The sequence below is a fragment of the Hydractinia symbiolongicarpus genome, chromosome 5 (assembly GCF_029227915.1).
Source record: "Hydractinia symbiolongicarpus strain clone_291-10 chromosome 5, HSymV2.1, whole genome shotgun sequence".
In the NCBI taxonomy this organism is placed as follows: Eukaryota; Metazoa; Cnidaria; class Hydrozoa; order Anthoathecata; family Hydractiniidae; genus Hydractinia; species Hydractinia symbiolongicarpus.
This window is the reverse complement of record NC_079879.1, coordinates 7,376,408-7,391,978: the sequence shown is the minus strand read 5'-3', so window position 1 is coordinate 7,391,978 and position 15,571 is coordinate 7,376,408. Positions and strand designations below refer to the sequence as shown.

General features: G+C 32.5%; 4 protein-coding genes across 5 annotated transcripts; all 4 read right to left on the bottom strand.

Moving 5' to 3' along the window:
• Nucleotides 1-1,556: 1,556 nt before the first annotated feature.
• On the bottom strand, nucleotides 1,557-9,735 carry LOC130644490 (autophagy-related protein 16-1-like). 2 transcript variants are annotated; one of them, XM_057450124.1, is made up of 9 exons: nucleotides 9,536-9,735; nucleotides 8,931-9,061; nucleotides 8,503-8,625; nucleotides 8,303-8,433; nucleotides 6,848-6,930; nucleotides 4,998-5,109; nucleotides 4,781-4,906; nucleotides 2,369-2,533; nucleotides 1,557-2,217 (listed from the first exon to the last, which is right to left on the bottom strand). In XM_057450124.1, exons 1-9 carry the CDS (start codon nucleotides 9,622-9,624, stop codon nucleotides 2,098-2,100), a joined length of 1,080 nt encoding a protein of 359 aa, XP_057306107.1. In that variant the 5' UTR covers nucleotides 9,625-9,735; the 3' UTR covers nucleotides 1,557-2,097. The 2 variants fall into 2 exon arrangements, with proteins under 2 accessions (XP_057306107.1, XP_057306108.1); XM_057450125.1 differs by having other exon boundaries at nucleotides 8,503-8,623; nucleotides 8,886-9,011; nucleotides 9,536-9,668.
• LOC130644493 (tigger transposable element-derived protein 4-like) lies at nucleotides 5,116-6,841 on the bottom strand. The gene is made up of 2 exons (XM_057450128.1): nucleotides 6,020-6,841; nucleotides 5,116-5,906 (listed from the first exon to the last, which is right to left on the bottom strand). The coding sequence occupies exons 1-2, from the start codon at nucleotides 6,391-6,393 to the stop codon at nucleotides 5,756-5,758; spliced, it is 525 nt and encodes a 174-aa protein (XP_057306111.1). The 5' UTR covers nucleotides 6,394-6,841; the 3' UTR covers nucleotides 5,116-5,755.
• A 367-nt stretch (nucleotides 9,736-10,102) lies between the features above and the next one.
• LOC130644485 (polyamine deacetylase HDAC10-like) lies at nucleotides 10,103-12,134 on the bottom strand. Its single transcript, XM_057450119.1, has one exon. The coding sequence runs from the start codon at nucleotides 12,102-12,104 to the stop codon at nucleotides 10,749-10,751; it is 1,356 nt and encodes a 451-aa protein (XP_057306102.1). The 5' UTR covers nucleotides 12,105-12,134; the 3' UTR covers nucleotides 10,103-10,748.
• Nucleotides 12,135-13,385: 1,251 nt separating this feature from the next.
• LOC130644489 (uncharacterized) lies at nucleotides 13,386-15,139 on the bottom strand. Its single transcript, XM_057450122.1, has 2 exons — nucleotides 15,121-15,139; nucleotides 13,386-14,811 (listed from the first exon to the last, which is right to left on the bottom strand). Exon 2 carries the CDS (start codon nucleotides 14,809-14,811, stop codon nucleotides 13,705-13,707), a length of 1,107 nt encoding a protein of 368 aa, XP_057306105.1. The 5' UTR covers nucleotides 15,121-15,139; the 3' UTR covers nucleotides 13,386-13,704.
• Between the last annotated feature and the right edge of the window lie 432 nt (nucleotides 15,140-15,571).

The window sequence follows — 15,571 nt, the reverse complement described above, 5'->3', positions numbered from 1 at the left end:
TTTTTTTTAAAAAAAAATTTTTTCAGTGATTAGATAGCAAAAGATCTGGCCTTTTAAAATGGTGCAAAAATATTTTTAAAAAAATGTATTAAAGATAGATTATTATTCCAAAAAAGTTTTTTTTTCATAAATTACTTTTTTGTTATGCGATAAAGATCAAATATTTGTTCACACGTAATCATCTTGGGTATTAATTTTTACTACTCAATTATGTTCAAGGTTATAAATGATAGCCGACTCAAAGAGGAAAATGATTTTCGTATGTAGTTAAAAGATTCTTTTGAAGTTTTTCTCCTATTTCCCATAAGGATATTTTCTTTTTCTTTTTTGTATTCCTAAGTTGAATTACCGTGAAAAACACGACAAAACCAGTTTAAAAATTAACAGCGAATAAAAATGTCCTATCGTCATAAAGCTTTTATATCATCAAAAAAAAGAAGAAAATCCAAAACAAAAATATTAGACTCGCCAGCTAAAAGAAGATTAAGACAAAAGGTTTCTACTGCTGATCGCCAAGCTAGCACTAGTCGAAAAAAAATTGTAGACGCTGTGTCATCCAGCGATAGCGATGAGAGCGATGACGAATACACAAACTTTCCGCCGTGCAACTGGATCGTTGATTTAAATCTATTGACAGATTGTTTAAAAGGCAAACAGAGTTGAAATGATGTAGCCCAACCTCGTTCAAAGCCTTTTTTATGTCGTTTCTCGTGATTGTAATCTACCGGACGAGGAAGGGAAAAATTGACATGAACTTTATAGTAGCAACTCTTCCAAATGAACTTAAAAAAATAATTATCGTGATTTTTCTTTAAAATAATTTTTTTACATTTTGAAAGAATTATCACGAATCAGCCAACACAAAAGATATTGCAAGCAAAAGACAACAAAGGTGAAATGTGCCAACATGAGAGAACTATATTACGAAAAGGGTAATGTAAAGTGTGGTTCTTATTCAATGGGGAAGATGATTAAACAAAAGTCTTAACATTCTCATTGCTATCCTTATTGCGGACAACATAAATTTTTCGCGAATCTGGCAATACCTAAGATTTTTAGATGGTATTAATATTCGCAATTGACGGTCTACGGTATATTTCGGGGGAAGAATTTTTCGCGAATAGTTCAATAAATTGCTAAATTTACATAATTCGCGCAAATTTCTTTCCGCGAAACCTACTGATAAGTTCGATCGCAAACCACTGGAAAGAAAAAGCACAATCTCGAAATCAAAAAAGTGGCGGCGATTCAAGCAAACGTATTGGTCGAAATCATAAATTATGTTACTATATTAGGATTTAGGTTACGAAATTGGGATTTTTCCACTTTTTCAAAAGTGAAAAATCCTAATTTCGCAACAATTAATTTTTACGAATTTCGCGAAAAGCGGGTTACCTGTTAAACTCTTCTGAAACATTCAATTCCAAAAGATTTCTGGCTTAGCATGGTTAATTGAAAATTTTTAATTACAGAGGTTTTTACAACTAGCGATTCTTAAGGAGAGGGATTCTTAAAAAAAGTTATAACTAAATATACGAAGTGTATTCATCGAAATATTGAACAAAAATATGTTAAAAATATATTACATCTATAGAACATATAAATATATACATCAAAGTATTTGGAATGTACAATAGTCAAATAAATATAAATCAACTCAATGAACTTGAAAATATATTCCATACATATTAACTTATTATATTTATGTATCTTAACGTCCCAGTTACTAAAATACCTTAAAGAAAGAAATGAATGCGGGATTACAGGTACTCCAGTTTATATATTAAATTTGAAAATTTATGAAATTCTCCACTTTCGTCTGTCATTTATTTTTACGGTTTTTTTTTTGCAACAACAAAATTTCTAGATTCTCCACCAATATCTGCGCTGGGACTAGCCTACCGTTGACAACAAATTGTAAGTCTATTTCACGGGTCACTACTAAAGACTTGTTTGGCACTTCGGTATATCTAATACGCACACGTTAAATTTTTAGAAAATCAAAGGTGAGTGAGAGAACAAAGAACACAGACCACAATTGGAGCGCAGTAAAACAGTGTACAAGTACGGTACCAAATTCCAAGTTTTGTACAAGTCTTATATCAAAGTTGCAGTTTGCAGTAAATTACCACTCGTTCCACATAGCAACATATTTTTCTTTTCCATTACTTCAACAGCTTGTACAGGGTGGCCAAAGCCTGATAGGGAACCGACAACCTGAACATTGGAGTATAAATTTTATGATTTAACTTAAAAACAACGAAGTAATTAAATAGATTAATTAAAAAAAAAAATCTTATGGTGTCCAAATCCAAAGGCAAATTTTTGATATTACCAGAAGGCGTTGGCTAAAAATTCAATTGGGTACCTTATTGGAGGTAACATTGATCACTTTTAAATCATTTGCTCCACTGCCACCAGCTACTATATTATGCTCGTCAAAAAACCTAGCACAATACAAGTATTCTCCTTTGTGTTCCAGCGTGGGGTATGGCACAGTCTTTATTAATTGACCGCTCGTATAGTCCCAGAGCTATAAACACAATACAATACAGTATAATAACGCTTCTTGTGTTAACAATAGTCTGGAGTGGAAGAAAGTTTGCATAACTTTAGTGTAAATTCAACAGCAACTTGTCCTTTGAGGCTCCGATTATTTAAAAAACAAAATATAAAATACTGCACTTCATAGAGCTAACCTAAATCACTAAATTTCCACTCTAAAATCAAAAATTATTTTCTAGTGCTGGTTTAATTTGGTGCACCAACAAAGACATTGAATTCGCTCAGCCTATAGATATCCCTCTTTAAATTTGTTTACAATATTTCGAACTTTTTCATTTTTCTCACTAGCAGGATATTTGCAGACAAAAGTAACCCATCGTTTAAAAGCCTTTTTTCTCTTTAATTTCGTGAGCGCAACACTGCGTTCCTTTTACTTGGGAAAAAGGTAGGAGACTTTATTATTATTTCTGTCATTAGGAAACACTTGACTCTCTTTCCTGTTTAATAGTCAATGCATATATAGCGCGTTTCACCACATAAAAGGAAAAAAAAACTCTTTTACGGGTTTTAGGCTCCTAAATACCTATAAAACATGAACTAAGACCACTCCATGTACTTATACGATATACCTTAGGAGTACTAATTTTCGCGGGTACGTTTTGACCATTTTCGCGTAATTAAATGCCCGCAAAATATTTCGCGATGTTAAATTCGCGAAAATTAATACCCGCGAATTTCTTTTTCAATTAAAATTCGCGAAAATTAATACCCGCGAAAAAAGCTAAAATTTATCAGGTAGAGATGATAAACAAGACAACCTTAAAAATACCACGCATATATTCCCAAAACCTAATCGACTACAACTTTATCACATCGTTTGTTTTTCTACCCAAACATGTCCCGAATGTCTCTTGACCGAACTTCCGCCTTCTTTTTATTTTTTGTGCTTGAGCCACACACGGCGTACATTTGCTGATTCCCACGAAATCGTTTTCATGGATGACGGATAAGAAAGTCCCCATTATCTCTTCAATAATTCCCCCGAAATTCGAAATACGAACAATTCGTGAAAACTAATACTCGCAAAAAATCAAAATTTCTTCCATTCGCGAAAATTGATACCCGCGAAGTACAACTTATTTTGACTCGCGAAAATAAATACCCGTGAAAATTAGTACTCCTAAGGTAGTAAACATCTCGATATAACGAACCAAAGTCCATTACCCTTAGATTTAGCCTTAAGAAACTTTATTAATCAAACCCCTGATATAGTGAACTCTCAATTTAACGAACAAATTTTTTCGTACCCCGAACACTTAAAACCTCGATAAAACGAACTCCAGGCACTCAATGTAACAGATACACGGCAAAATATTCAACGTTGCGTGCCTTATCGGTATCAATATTATGCTTCATAAACCAAATGTCATTCAAATCCAAAAATTGAAATAATAGAAACATTAGTAGAACATGCAATGGAACAAAAACAAACCAAACTCTGAACTTTTGAAATCATCTTATCAATAACATTTTCCTCACCATATTTTATAAGAAATGCCTACGCAATAAAAACAAGTGTTAAAACCACTGATATTTCCAAGAAAAATTTTCTAGGTTTATGGAGACGTTGCATTGTGTAATGTAAACAAAAAATCACTAATGCTGCAAACTTGTTATGATTTTGGATTGTTTTTTGAGTAGAGTTCTACTTGAGTACTTAACACTTTAATCTTTTTTGAGTTAAAAAAACAAGGCTTCAATTGAGGCAAAATTCCAATTTTTTTATTTACGGTATAACGAATTCAATATTAACTTTTTTTCACTTCCCGCAGTTCGTTATACCGAGAGTCTACGGTATATGCCAAATTTACATAGTCCAGAAAATACTAAAAAAGGGGCCAAATTTGATAATTTTTATGCCTATTGCAGTCATTTGATAGATGGTGTGGTAAATACCAGATTAATCAAAACGCTTATTTTGGCCATTTCAAGAAATAGCCAAAAACTGCCGTTTGTAAAAATATTATGTCCTGGATTTTAGACAGTCTAAGAACCACCCTAATAAAATGTTAGATACGTACAGGACAGGACCTCAAAAAAAAAAAGATTTTTACGTTTCAAGGTAGTAAAACGCGACTGGATCGCACACATAGCGTTGTTTTCAAAGTTTTTAACCATTTTTTATAAAAAAAAATCATGAATTTAAATAAATTTTCAATCTCACTATATTTATAAAGCTACCATGCAATAATTTTTTTAACGCGTGACTGACTACCTGCAGAGAATCTTGAGCATGCCAAGACGCCGTTAGTACAGTATTGTGAAAGATGTCTAAACCATCGCCGCAGATAAAAGGTCCATGGACAGTTCTAACAGCATAATCTGTGCGCAAGTCCCAAAACTAAAAAAAGAAGAAACGCTAATTAGGAAAGGTAAAATACAATATAAAAATTGCAATAGCTGTGTAATGGTCACTGTCTAAGTGGTGTTACCTTCAACGTTCGATCCCAGCTAGCCGAAAAGAAAATATTACTATCATCTGGATGAAACTTCACAGCAAAAACTTTCTTGGAGTGACCAGGTGTTGCAGTTACATCTTCTAAACTGTAAGCTCATTAAGACGTTCCCAATAATTCAACATTAAAGTTTTCTCAGCTCTAAAAGAGGTACTGGTAACAAACAACCCCGCTTTGGTAATTTAGATATTCTTGCCTTGGTTGTAATGATTAGTACATTCGAACATTTCTTTTCTTAATTTCTGATCAATCAAAGTTAGCGTGAGCATTTATTTTACACGAAGAGAAGTAACCATTTTATATATATACAGTTGAACTCATGTAATTCGAATTCTCAAGGGACCGAGAATTTTGTTCGAATTACATGAGTTTTGAACTAGATGAGTTTTCATATTTTTGACCTAATTCGATGAAAAAAGTCTTTCCCAGGTTTACTTTCGAACTAATTTTTGTATTTTCGAGTTAGAATAATGAAATACTAAATTCATAATTTTTCGAAAAAGTCTTTGATTGTTGATTGTTTCATTTTCTGCTCTCGTTTCTTGGAAATCTCTTCGGAGATCTTCTGAATCAATGGGATGACGTTCGATGATTCGAAAAGAGTCATCTTTTTGAGAGTCTCGATTGCGTCGTCAATCTCATTTTGCGATGGGGGTGGAATTGGTTCATCATCAGGACACTCTGCACTTTCGTCGTCTGAAGAGCCGTCATCGATGACTTCTACTTCCGGATTTTTATACATATCCACGATCATCGGCATTGAAGATGTCTTTTAATTCATATCTGGCCAATATAGTTGGTAGGGTAGTTTCTTCCCAAGGTGCTGTCATCTCACTTGTTACTTTTGCAGACTCCCCAGATACTTCTTTGAATGTGATTCCATATCTGAATAGTAAAAAATATCGAACTTACGGAAGTTTTTATCCTTATGTGCATGGAGTGAAAGCATTCATATTAGAATAAACCCTGTTGGAACATAATAGACAAGTAAGTATTACCTCTCCTTCCAGCCTCTCAACCATCCGTTCGATGCTGAAAAATCTTCATAGTTGAATGCTGTGGCAAATTCACGAGCTTTCCCGATTAAAATTGGTCCATTAATTGGGATGTTGTTACCACGCATTGAGGTAAACCAAGTCAACAACGATTCATTCAATTTTTCGTACTTGTCAGTCTTAACTCTCTGGCGTTTTAGTGACGAGTTTTTGAAAGCAAGGAATATCTTCTCTTTATTGTTCTTCCATGTTGACAAGGTGCTGCTTGGAACGGAGTACTTGATGGATGCGTCTTTATTGGACATACCATCCTCCAAGTCACGGAAAGCTTCATATTTTGTTTTTAAAGTGAGTTCTTTATGCTTTCTTTTCCCCATCTTGTCTTGATAAGAAATGGAAGCCAAAAGCAGTGGACGAGCTCAAATCGAATGTAAAAAAAAAACATTCGATTGCAAATTATCGAGTTGGTAAGCTTCAAAAACTCAAAAAATTCGAAAATTCGAATTACATGATTAAAATTTCTTGATGGGACCGGAAAATCTGTTCGATTTACATGATTTTTCGAATTACATGGGTTCGAATTATAGGAGTTTTCTTGTAAGGTTTTCAAGGTAAATTCTGAGGGGACCACAGAATCTGTTCGAATTAAGTGAGTTTTCGAATTATAGGAGTTCGAATTACATGAGTTCAACTGTAGGTGTTATGCTAGCCAAAATCTCCAAGTTTCAAGATATCTTAAGTTTTGCTTTATATTAAACTTTTTGTCCGATCCCTTGATAGTTTGAGAAGGCAAAGTTAAATTGTAAGTACTACACTAACAAAAGGACTCACCTATCAATATCTAAGGAGTTAGTTCCAGTATAAGATCGAGTCAATACCATGGAATCACTATCATATACTCGAACACAACAATCCTATAGAAAAGTGAAAAGATATCTCGAACAAATGTTATATTTTTTCTTGTAAAATATAATAATAATTGGATAACAGGATATTATTACCCGGGTAAAAGCGCGGCATCAATATTTTCGAAAACCGTGCAATGTGATTGGTTAGATATTACGTCATAGCGGGCAATATTCCACGGTATTGCCCGCTACCATAGCAACTGTGTTAAAAGTTTAAATATGGTAGCATTGAATGTAAATAAACACGGAAAAAAGTAAGCAAAGCGCGAAACAGAAGTTAAACTTACTTCTATCTTTTAAAATAATTCATTGTTGTGGCTGCAATGAAAACCTGCTATGTTTACACGATATTCGATTTAAAAAAAATCAATTTTTTGTTCGAATGTACGTTCCATATGGGAATAGTTTCTATAAAGACGTGTATTCTACATCCTGCTTTTATAATGTTATATTTTTTGTTGTGAAATGCAGTACCGGATAATAATCCATATAATAACTGTTTATTTCAGGCAATACCTTCGAATATTGACCTCTGTCACGTATTGCCCTCACAAGCTCGGGCAATACTTTGACATCGGTCAATATTCTCCGGTATTGCCCTCATAAACAGTTATTACAGGGTTAATACGCTTGGCCCTATCCTAATAATTTTGTTAATTTTTTTTTATTATTTACAGTAACGATCACAACCAATAATTAGATTTTATAATATATAATTTTTAGTGTTTTTAAAATCATCTTAACTCTTGAATTGGCAACATTTTTTAACCCTCGGGTAGCCATGATAGCCCTGGGAAAGACAATCGAGGCAAAAGTCCACTTCAATCTTTTCGCACGTCAGTTCAAGGTATACATATTAAAATGGTCAATATCGCGTAATATTTAAGAGCACTTTTGCATGCGCTGATTGCTTTAAAAGTCAAATTATTTTGACTTTTTTATCAGCGCTGTAAGCACTACAGTGGTAAGATGACGTAATTTAATGATTTCGATCAATGAATTTGCTTAAATCACTGCCACTCTGAGTTTGTGCAAAAATTTTTGTTTCTAATGGACACTGTAATGATTGAACAGACATTCTTTGTGATCAAAGCGGACTTTCACCTTAAAACTCCCCCTCCCCCAAACAAATTTGTTTTCTATGGGACTTTATCATAAAAACATTTTTGAGGGTCCAAAAATTCGTGAAACTGAAGAGACAAACTTTAGCGTTTTGAAAAGCAAATTTGAAATCGAGAGCATTTATATTCCAAAATGATCAGGCAGATTACAAAATGAAAAAAAAAAATGAATGTTTAAGTTATTTTGAAAATTTCCAAATTTTTTGCAGAATTATCTCATGATAAAGTTAGGTAATAAAAGCTTGCTTAAGACGCACTTTTCCTCCAGTTGCAAAATATACACCAGTGTTGTTAAAATCCAGTGAAGTGATCTGATTTCCAGACTCTTCAGTTGATTTTGTGTGCGTGTATGTTTCCAGGTTCCACGCTTTTATAACACCATCTGAGCCTAAAAACAAATTATTTTTTTCCTGCTAAAATCCAAAAAGCATGTTCTACACCAACCTAATTTCCTTACCGCCTGTAAAAAGTGTGTTGTTAGTGATGCATGGGAAGAACTTGACAGCTAGCAAAGGTAGATTTGTGAACAATCCAGTACGAAGTTTTCGTACTTTTTCCCAATTGCTGCAGTTATAAAGCTAAACAAAAATTCGAACTCTGACACAGTGTGACTTTTGGGCATTTTCTTCTGTTAAAGCAAGCCTGGGGCTAAAGATTTTTGCATTTTTTCTACTCATTCGCATTCTTAACAGGTGATACGCAAAATACGCAAAATCGCAAATTTAATTTTGCTAAAAATAGTTTCTCAACCAACCTCAAATTTATTTTTGTGATTGCCGGTCAACAGGAAAATAAATTCTGCCAAAAAATTCTTTCCCAGAAATTTAATGTTTTGGATACCTTAAAATATCCAACAACATTTTTCCACATTTAATCAACCTAGCTGCAATATACCACTTCCAAGACCAACAGCAGCTTCGCTACCATCTTGGCTTAGAGCTATTGTATAGATACCATTTTCATCACCTAAATTGATTTCTTTTTGGTTTGATATACTCAATTCATGGTCACACGAGCTAAAGGAGTATTGATTAATCTACAGAAAGATGGAGCAAATTTGTTTCACAAGTATTTAGAGCAAAGTTATACTTTCTAAATTAATAGTTTCCATGCAGTAAAAAAAGCAAGAACGTGTATTACCTGACACACATGGCAAATTCGACATATAATAAATATTAGTTTAAAACGGTTAATTTAAATGTGAAAAGGACTGAACTTTTTTAAAAATTAAAGAACAGCTAAAAATACAACAAAATGTGCTTGTGTTTAGTAACAAAAAACGAATTAAACAGTTTCTGCTAAGAGCAGCAGTTAGGTTCTTCTAAATTTGATGCTTAAAGCTCACAGCACACAGAAAAGTTTCAGAAAATTTCTTAAGAAGCTTTTTTGTTATAGTTAAGATATTTAAGAAGGATGCAAAATTTTAGACCAACTTTAAATTTCAAATTGATTTCAGTTTCCAAATGGATTCTCAACACACTAAAAAATACCTCGTTATTGTGGTACTTCTCTGTTCTTTATCAATTTCCTGTCCAACTTCTAAAGCATGTTCCAACCGCTTCTTTATTGTTGTTGACATCAGGAAAGAAAAGTTTACTGAAAGATAAATTATGAAATCAATGCATTGTAGTGATTATCACTGTTACACAGGATAAGTCAAGGCACAATAAACAAAACAAACTTTCAAATTTAAAATTGACAGGTGGAACGAAAAAAAAATACTTTCTATCAGTGACGAAAAAACTTTTTTTTTTAAGGATAATGCAAGTTTTTCTTCATATTTGAATCAGGCATTTTATTTTTTTTAAAAAGAATTTAGATAAAATGTAAGTCTGTACTGTCAACACTAAAACATGTATCACCATCATCTGCAATTTTTTAAAAGAATTTCTATAATCTTTCTATTATCTCTTTTATATACTATAATTCTTGTGATATTTCGAGGTACTGAAGCACACATGCACAAGAAAAATAACTATGCACAAGAACAGTACCTACGGGCACAAAAGTTATGTAAAGACAAAGATCCAAAATTTGCAGTATTTTCAAAACGTTACTTTAAGACTGACGACCATGTTTTATTTAAAACTAGTCAGTAGCTTGTAGAAAATTCCACGGGTTTGCTATACTTGCGGTACTATTTTGCGTGACAGACAGACGTATACAGGTATTACAATATAGATCAACCCTAGTAATACATATTTACCAAAGATATTCGGTCAGCTTTTTGTAAAATGTTTTTGCAAAATAAATAAAAATATTGTGCATAAAAAGTATGTACAATTGAAATTTTAGTACAAACAAAATACATGCAAAAAATTTTCCTTTTGTACAAATTTTTTATAAATTATCAGACAATCACTAGAAAGACTTCTAGATAAATATAATGCTTTAAAAATAATAACAACAAAAACAACAACATTAGATTCACTTCTAACCACAAAATTAAATAACAAAAAAGTGTTAATAAAGAAACATCGTATTACAAAATACATTGACAAGAATTTTTATGCAGCTAAAAAAATTCTGCAGTTCATTGTGAAGCAACCTGTTTTTTCATTTGTAGAAGTGAGAATCAAGAGTAGCAAAAATTATGTCATTTTTCCTGATATTACAGATTGCATACTGCTTTGAATTACATTTATTATACAACAAAAGCATAGCAAAAATAATCAAATTATTTTAAATAAAATAGTACAAATTCTAATCGTATATAAGTTCTAGACTCTTTTCATCATCCGATGATGACTCATAAACATATTCCTCCTGTTGTCTATTTGCTATTGAAAACCTCTCCTCGATAACACTTAATGTTTTCCAATATGGCTGTATTGCATGCAAAGTATTTGATATTGAATTCACAGCACTCACACTAGCTTCACCTGACTTCAGTGGGGGTACTTCATCACCAAGGAGAGTCTTAACGCATGCTGCCATTGAATTTGAAATTGTATTCAAGTTATAACCACCTTCTAAAACAATAACTACTTTGCCATTTGCTAACGACATTAACTTTTTGGTCATATGTGCATAACCAGTCGGTGAAACTTTGCAACAACCTAATGGATCACCGTGACCTGAATCAAACCCAGAAGACACCAAAATAAGTTCTGGGTCATATTCAGTTGCAACTGGCATTAAAATATGTGTAAATGCACACATGTAATCTACATCCTGCATCCCTTTTTTATTCCAAGCTACATGTATATTAAATCCAGTACCATCCCCTGTCCCAATGGCATCGTAGTTTCCTTCAGCCAAGCAAGGCCAAAAGAACTGGTTATCAAAGCGATGCAAGGAGAAGTATAAAACCCGTGGGTCAGATTCAAACATTTTATGTATTCCATTACCATAATGAACATCCCAATCAACAATCAAAACACGATGTAAATTATATTTAATAACAGCTAACATAGCAGCCAAAGCTACGTTATTGAAATGACAAAAACCCATTGAACAATGAGACAATGCATGGTGACCAGGTGGTCGAACTACAGCAGCACCATTATTGACATTACCCTTTAAGACTTGTTCCACAATCTCCAAGGTGCACCCTGCTGACAGAAAAGATGCCTCTGTCACTTCTTTATGAAAGTATATGGAATCGTAATTTTCTTCAAGTTTTAATAACTGTTTGAGTGTTTTATTTTTAACTGATTTAATTGTTTTGTAATGTTTTTCAGTGTGTTTTAGTAGAATTTCTTCTTTAGTTGCAAATCTTGGAGTAAGCAAAATGCATCTTGAGACTAGTCCATCAACATTCAACTTTTTAAAAATAGATTCTATTCGTGCTGGTCGCTCCACATGATCAGGACTAGACTTGCACCAATAGTTCTGCATCCTCTCATCATATATTAAAGCAGTTGTTGCACTTTTTTGTTGTGCTTCTCTTTCTTCTTTTACACAAGTTGTTAAGTGTTTTTCGTGACTACTTGCATGTGTTTTACAGTTAAACGCATTGTCTCTGTCATCAGTAGAAGATACAACGCCTTCATTAACTGCCACTTCATTGATAGCCAGGTTGTTAAAATTATTTACAACATCTTCCACTTCATTCATTTTGCTAAACTAGTTGTAAACATATTGAGTACAGTAAAAAGACACAAAAATAAGAAGCATATTGCACAAATAATTTACAGATGAACTAAAATTGGACTGTAGAAAACTCAAAGAGAACTCAAGGTGTAAAATGATGCTAGACTCGTATTATGGAGCTCAAAAAGTTGGTTAACAGTGTTTTTATTTTTTCTGCTTGTATAGGCCCTATACTCACAAAATTTGATTGCAAAACAACATGCACATCCCAAGTTTATGAGGTCATCAGCAAAAAATTAAGAGGTCTGGAATGAGCGAGTGTCATTTTAACAAATATTTTCATGTCATATAATTCACCTTTATAATATCATTGCATTGATAAAGTTTGAATGCACATCTCTTAACAGGTCTATTACTGATGACAGAAAATGTTAAAATTTGCTATTACTATAGATATGACATCATAACTTATACAGCATAATTAAATCTGAAGTTCTTTAAATGTGAATATCTTGAGAAAGAACAGAGCTTTTTAAAAAAATTAAAGACTTGAGAAAAAGAAATCATTTCATAAATTTTCAACACATAATTAATCCGACTTCCTGGGTTTTTTTACTTGACTTAGTTGCGTATACTGACCTTTAATGCTGCACAAAACAAACTTTCATATAATTTTGTAAACTTTTGTAGACTTTGTAAATACTTGTAGTAATTTCTTATTATTTTCTATCAACTTAGTATTGATATTTATGCGGGTAGTCAAGAAACGTTTCAGATTCTTTGCAAATTATCAGCAAAAGATCATGAAAACACTGGCACAAGAATAAATATTAATATTTGTGGTTTGATATTGTCAAACAAGTGGGGTCACGTTTTTAATTACATGACTTTAGAAAAATAGCTAATTTACGGCTATATATGAGTAAAAATGTTTAGGAATATTTATACACATTATTTATTCAGAAAGATAAAGTGCTCACTTTTAGCCAAGGTTGTTTTCTGACCTCAATCATCCTTTAATTAAGTAAAAATAGAGAAAAGCCTTTTCTCAATAAAATATTTTACACAAGTATAATTAATGATCCTTTTTTGTTTTGTTTTGGCAGCAATGTTTCATCTTCTACTTTGCATAAACGAAATTGCATTTTTTTCCACGCTGAGATAAAATTTCTCGAATTATTGGAATTTCTTGATTTTTTTTACAAGTATGAATTTTCACGCATGGTATCTTGAATAATGTTTCGCAGTATTTGGTTATAAATTTGAGCAAAATTCACAAATGCCCAAAATAAATACCTGCAAAAATTAGTACTATTAAAGTTCATTATTACAAAACACTACAAAAATTTAAACATTTAAGCCCTCACAGAAGAAAATGTCACATGCATAATAAGTTTCTTCATTAATTACTAAAAAGTTTATAAAAGACAAAATTAAGTAAAACGTCTTAAGTATTTTCACATTTAGTTAAAAAAATTAAAGGTTACAATATATCTTTCTTCATATACCATACATTGTAGCAAGTTTTTTAAATACAATGGACATTCCTTACTATTATGTTAGCAAGGTAAATTCTAATGTCTTTGTGATATAATTATAAAGTTACTTCAAAACCATTTTCTGTTCATGACATCAGTGCAAAATTACGATCTGATGAATGAGCATGATCCAGTCGAGGCGGGTACGGTTTAAACTGTACAACAATAAAATCAATCGCCATTAATACACAAATCTTACTAGTGGCCAGAGTACAGTCTAATTTGTAAACTAAAGCTTGCATAAAATGATCTGGGATAAAAGCAAAATTAACGATTATTAAACATGTCAATGGATCTGATTTCTTTAGAACAAGCAACATAAAAAACATACTACATAATTTCAAACTTGCAAACATAAACCCTTTCAGAATTCCCTCGACACATTTGCTGATGTCTACAACAGAATCTCCAACTACAACCTCCTTATTCGCAATAATAAACACAGGCAAGAAAAAAACCATGGATAAACATAAATAGTAGATTACTTCTAATGGTGGATTCTGTGGATAGGTGTTTAGCATTACTAAATAACAGCAGTAAAGAAAGGTAAACATTAAACACCAACCACTTGTGGTAAATGGAAGAATAAATTCAGGATCTTGCAATAACATCAGAGCTTTCCAGCCTGACAGCACAATAAGAACATAATACACATATGATGGAGTTTCAATATTGCGGAATGAATACATTACTGCCATTAGTACTGGAATGCCCAAAACAAGACAAAATTGATAAAATTCTGTTCCACCAGCCTTGCGTGTAAACGAAATATAATCATATCCGCCAACAACCACTTGTATTAAGTACAAAAAAAGAAGTGGCCATATTGATTTTAATTGCCTTATTGCACCTTTCGCACCTATGGGCAATGAACTGGGATGCGTTTTCATAACTAAGTGTAGTATAGCAACTACAAGTACGTTTTCCAGCCATATGTAGGTAAAATATGTGCCTGATTTCTTCAAAAAATGCACATGCATCCAACGATATAAGATTGCAAAAACAATGGCAAACAATTGCAAGATCAACAACCTAGCACAGGTTGTGACGTTCCCTTTTGTTGTTTTATTTACCCTTCCTTTAATGAGATCCATGATGGATATATCGGCTAGGTTAATTTCTTGCTTTGTTTCCTCTCTGAGTGTTTCAAAAAGTACTTTTTTCAAATTCCCTGGATTATGTATGTGTGACATCTGCAATATATAAAAACAACAATTTAACATCCTTTCAAAACAACTGCAAAAAGCTGAAAATCAGCTACTATATTTTTATAAGAAAATCAGGATATTTCAGATTAAAAGGAACAGTAGAAATCTTTGGGAAAGTTATTAATTAAACTCTAACATTCATTATTCTTAGCTTAAATGCAATACTGAAAAGGTGTTTTGAAAATAAGTCTAGAAAAAAATGTGGATATTGATTGCAAAAAAAGTTTTATCAGCAGGTATAATTATTTGTGTGATTTCTCTTTGACAACAAGAGTTATAAAGTTTTATTCTTACCTTGAGTTAGGTCAGTGGGGATTTCCTACCAGAATTCTTGAAAAAAACTGTACATTATTAATTGCATAACAATATCAAAAAATCTCAAATATAATTAATACAGGAAATTACTTGGTAATTCCTAAATTGTCTGTCAACCTTTTCAGAAAAAGAGAAATTCAATTTGTTTGTATCAAACAGTTAATATTCTAAAGTGAACCTACAAGGTCTAGAACCGCTACCACCACAATTTTTCTCTATCCATCATTAGAAAAAGTAAGGCAGTTTTCATCTCTGTATTTTCAGCGGATGTCCCCAAAATCGGTATAACGATGTCTAAATTACCTATATTAGCCACTGGGTAACCGGTTAGATGACGTGCATATTTTACATGTCTAGCCTCACAAATATTGAGGGATATACCCTGTCTATTATTTCAAGGAGGGGCCATGGCTTAGATGGAGAGTCCTAC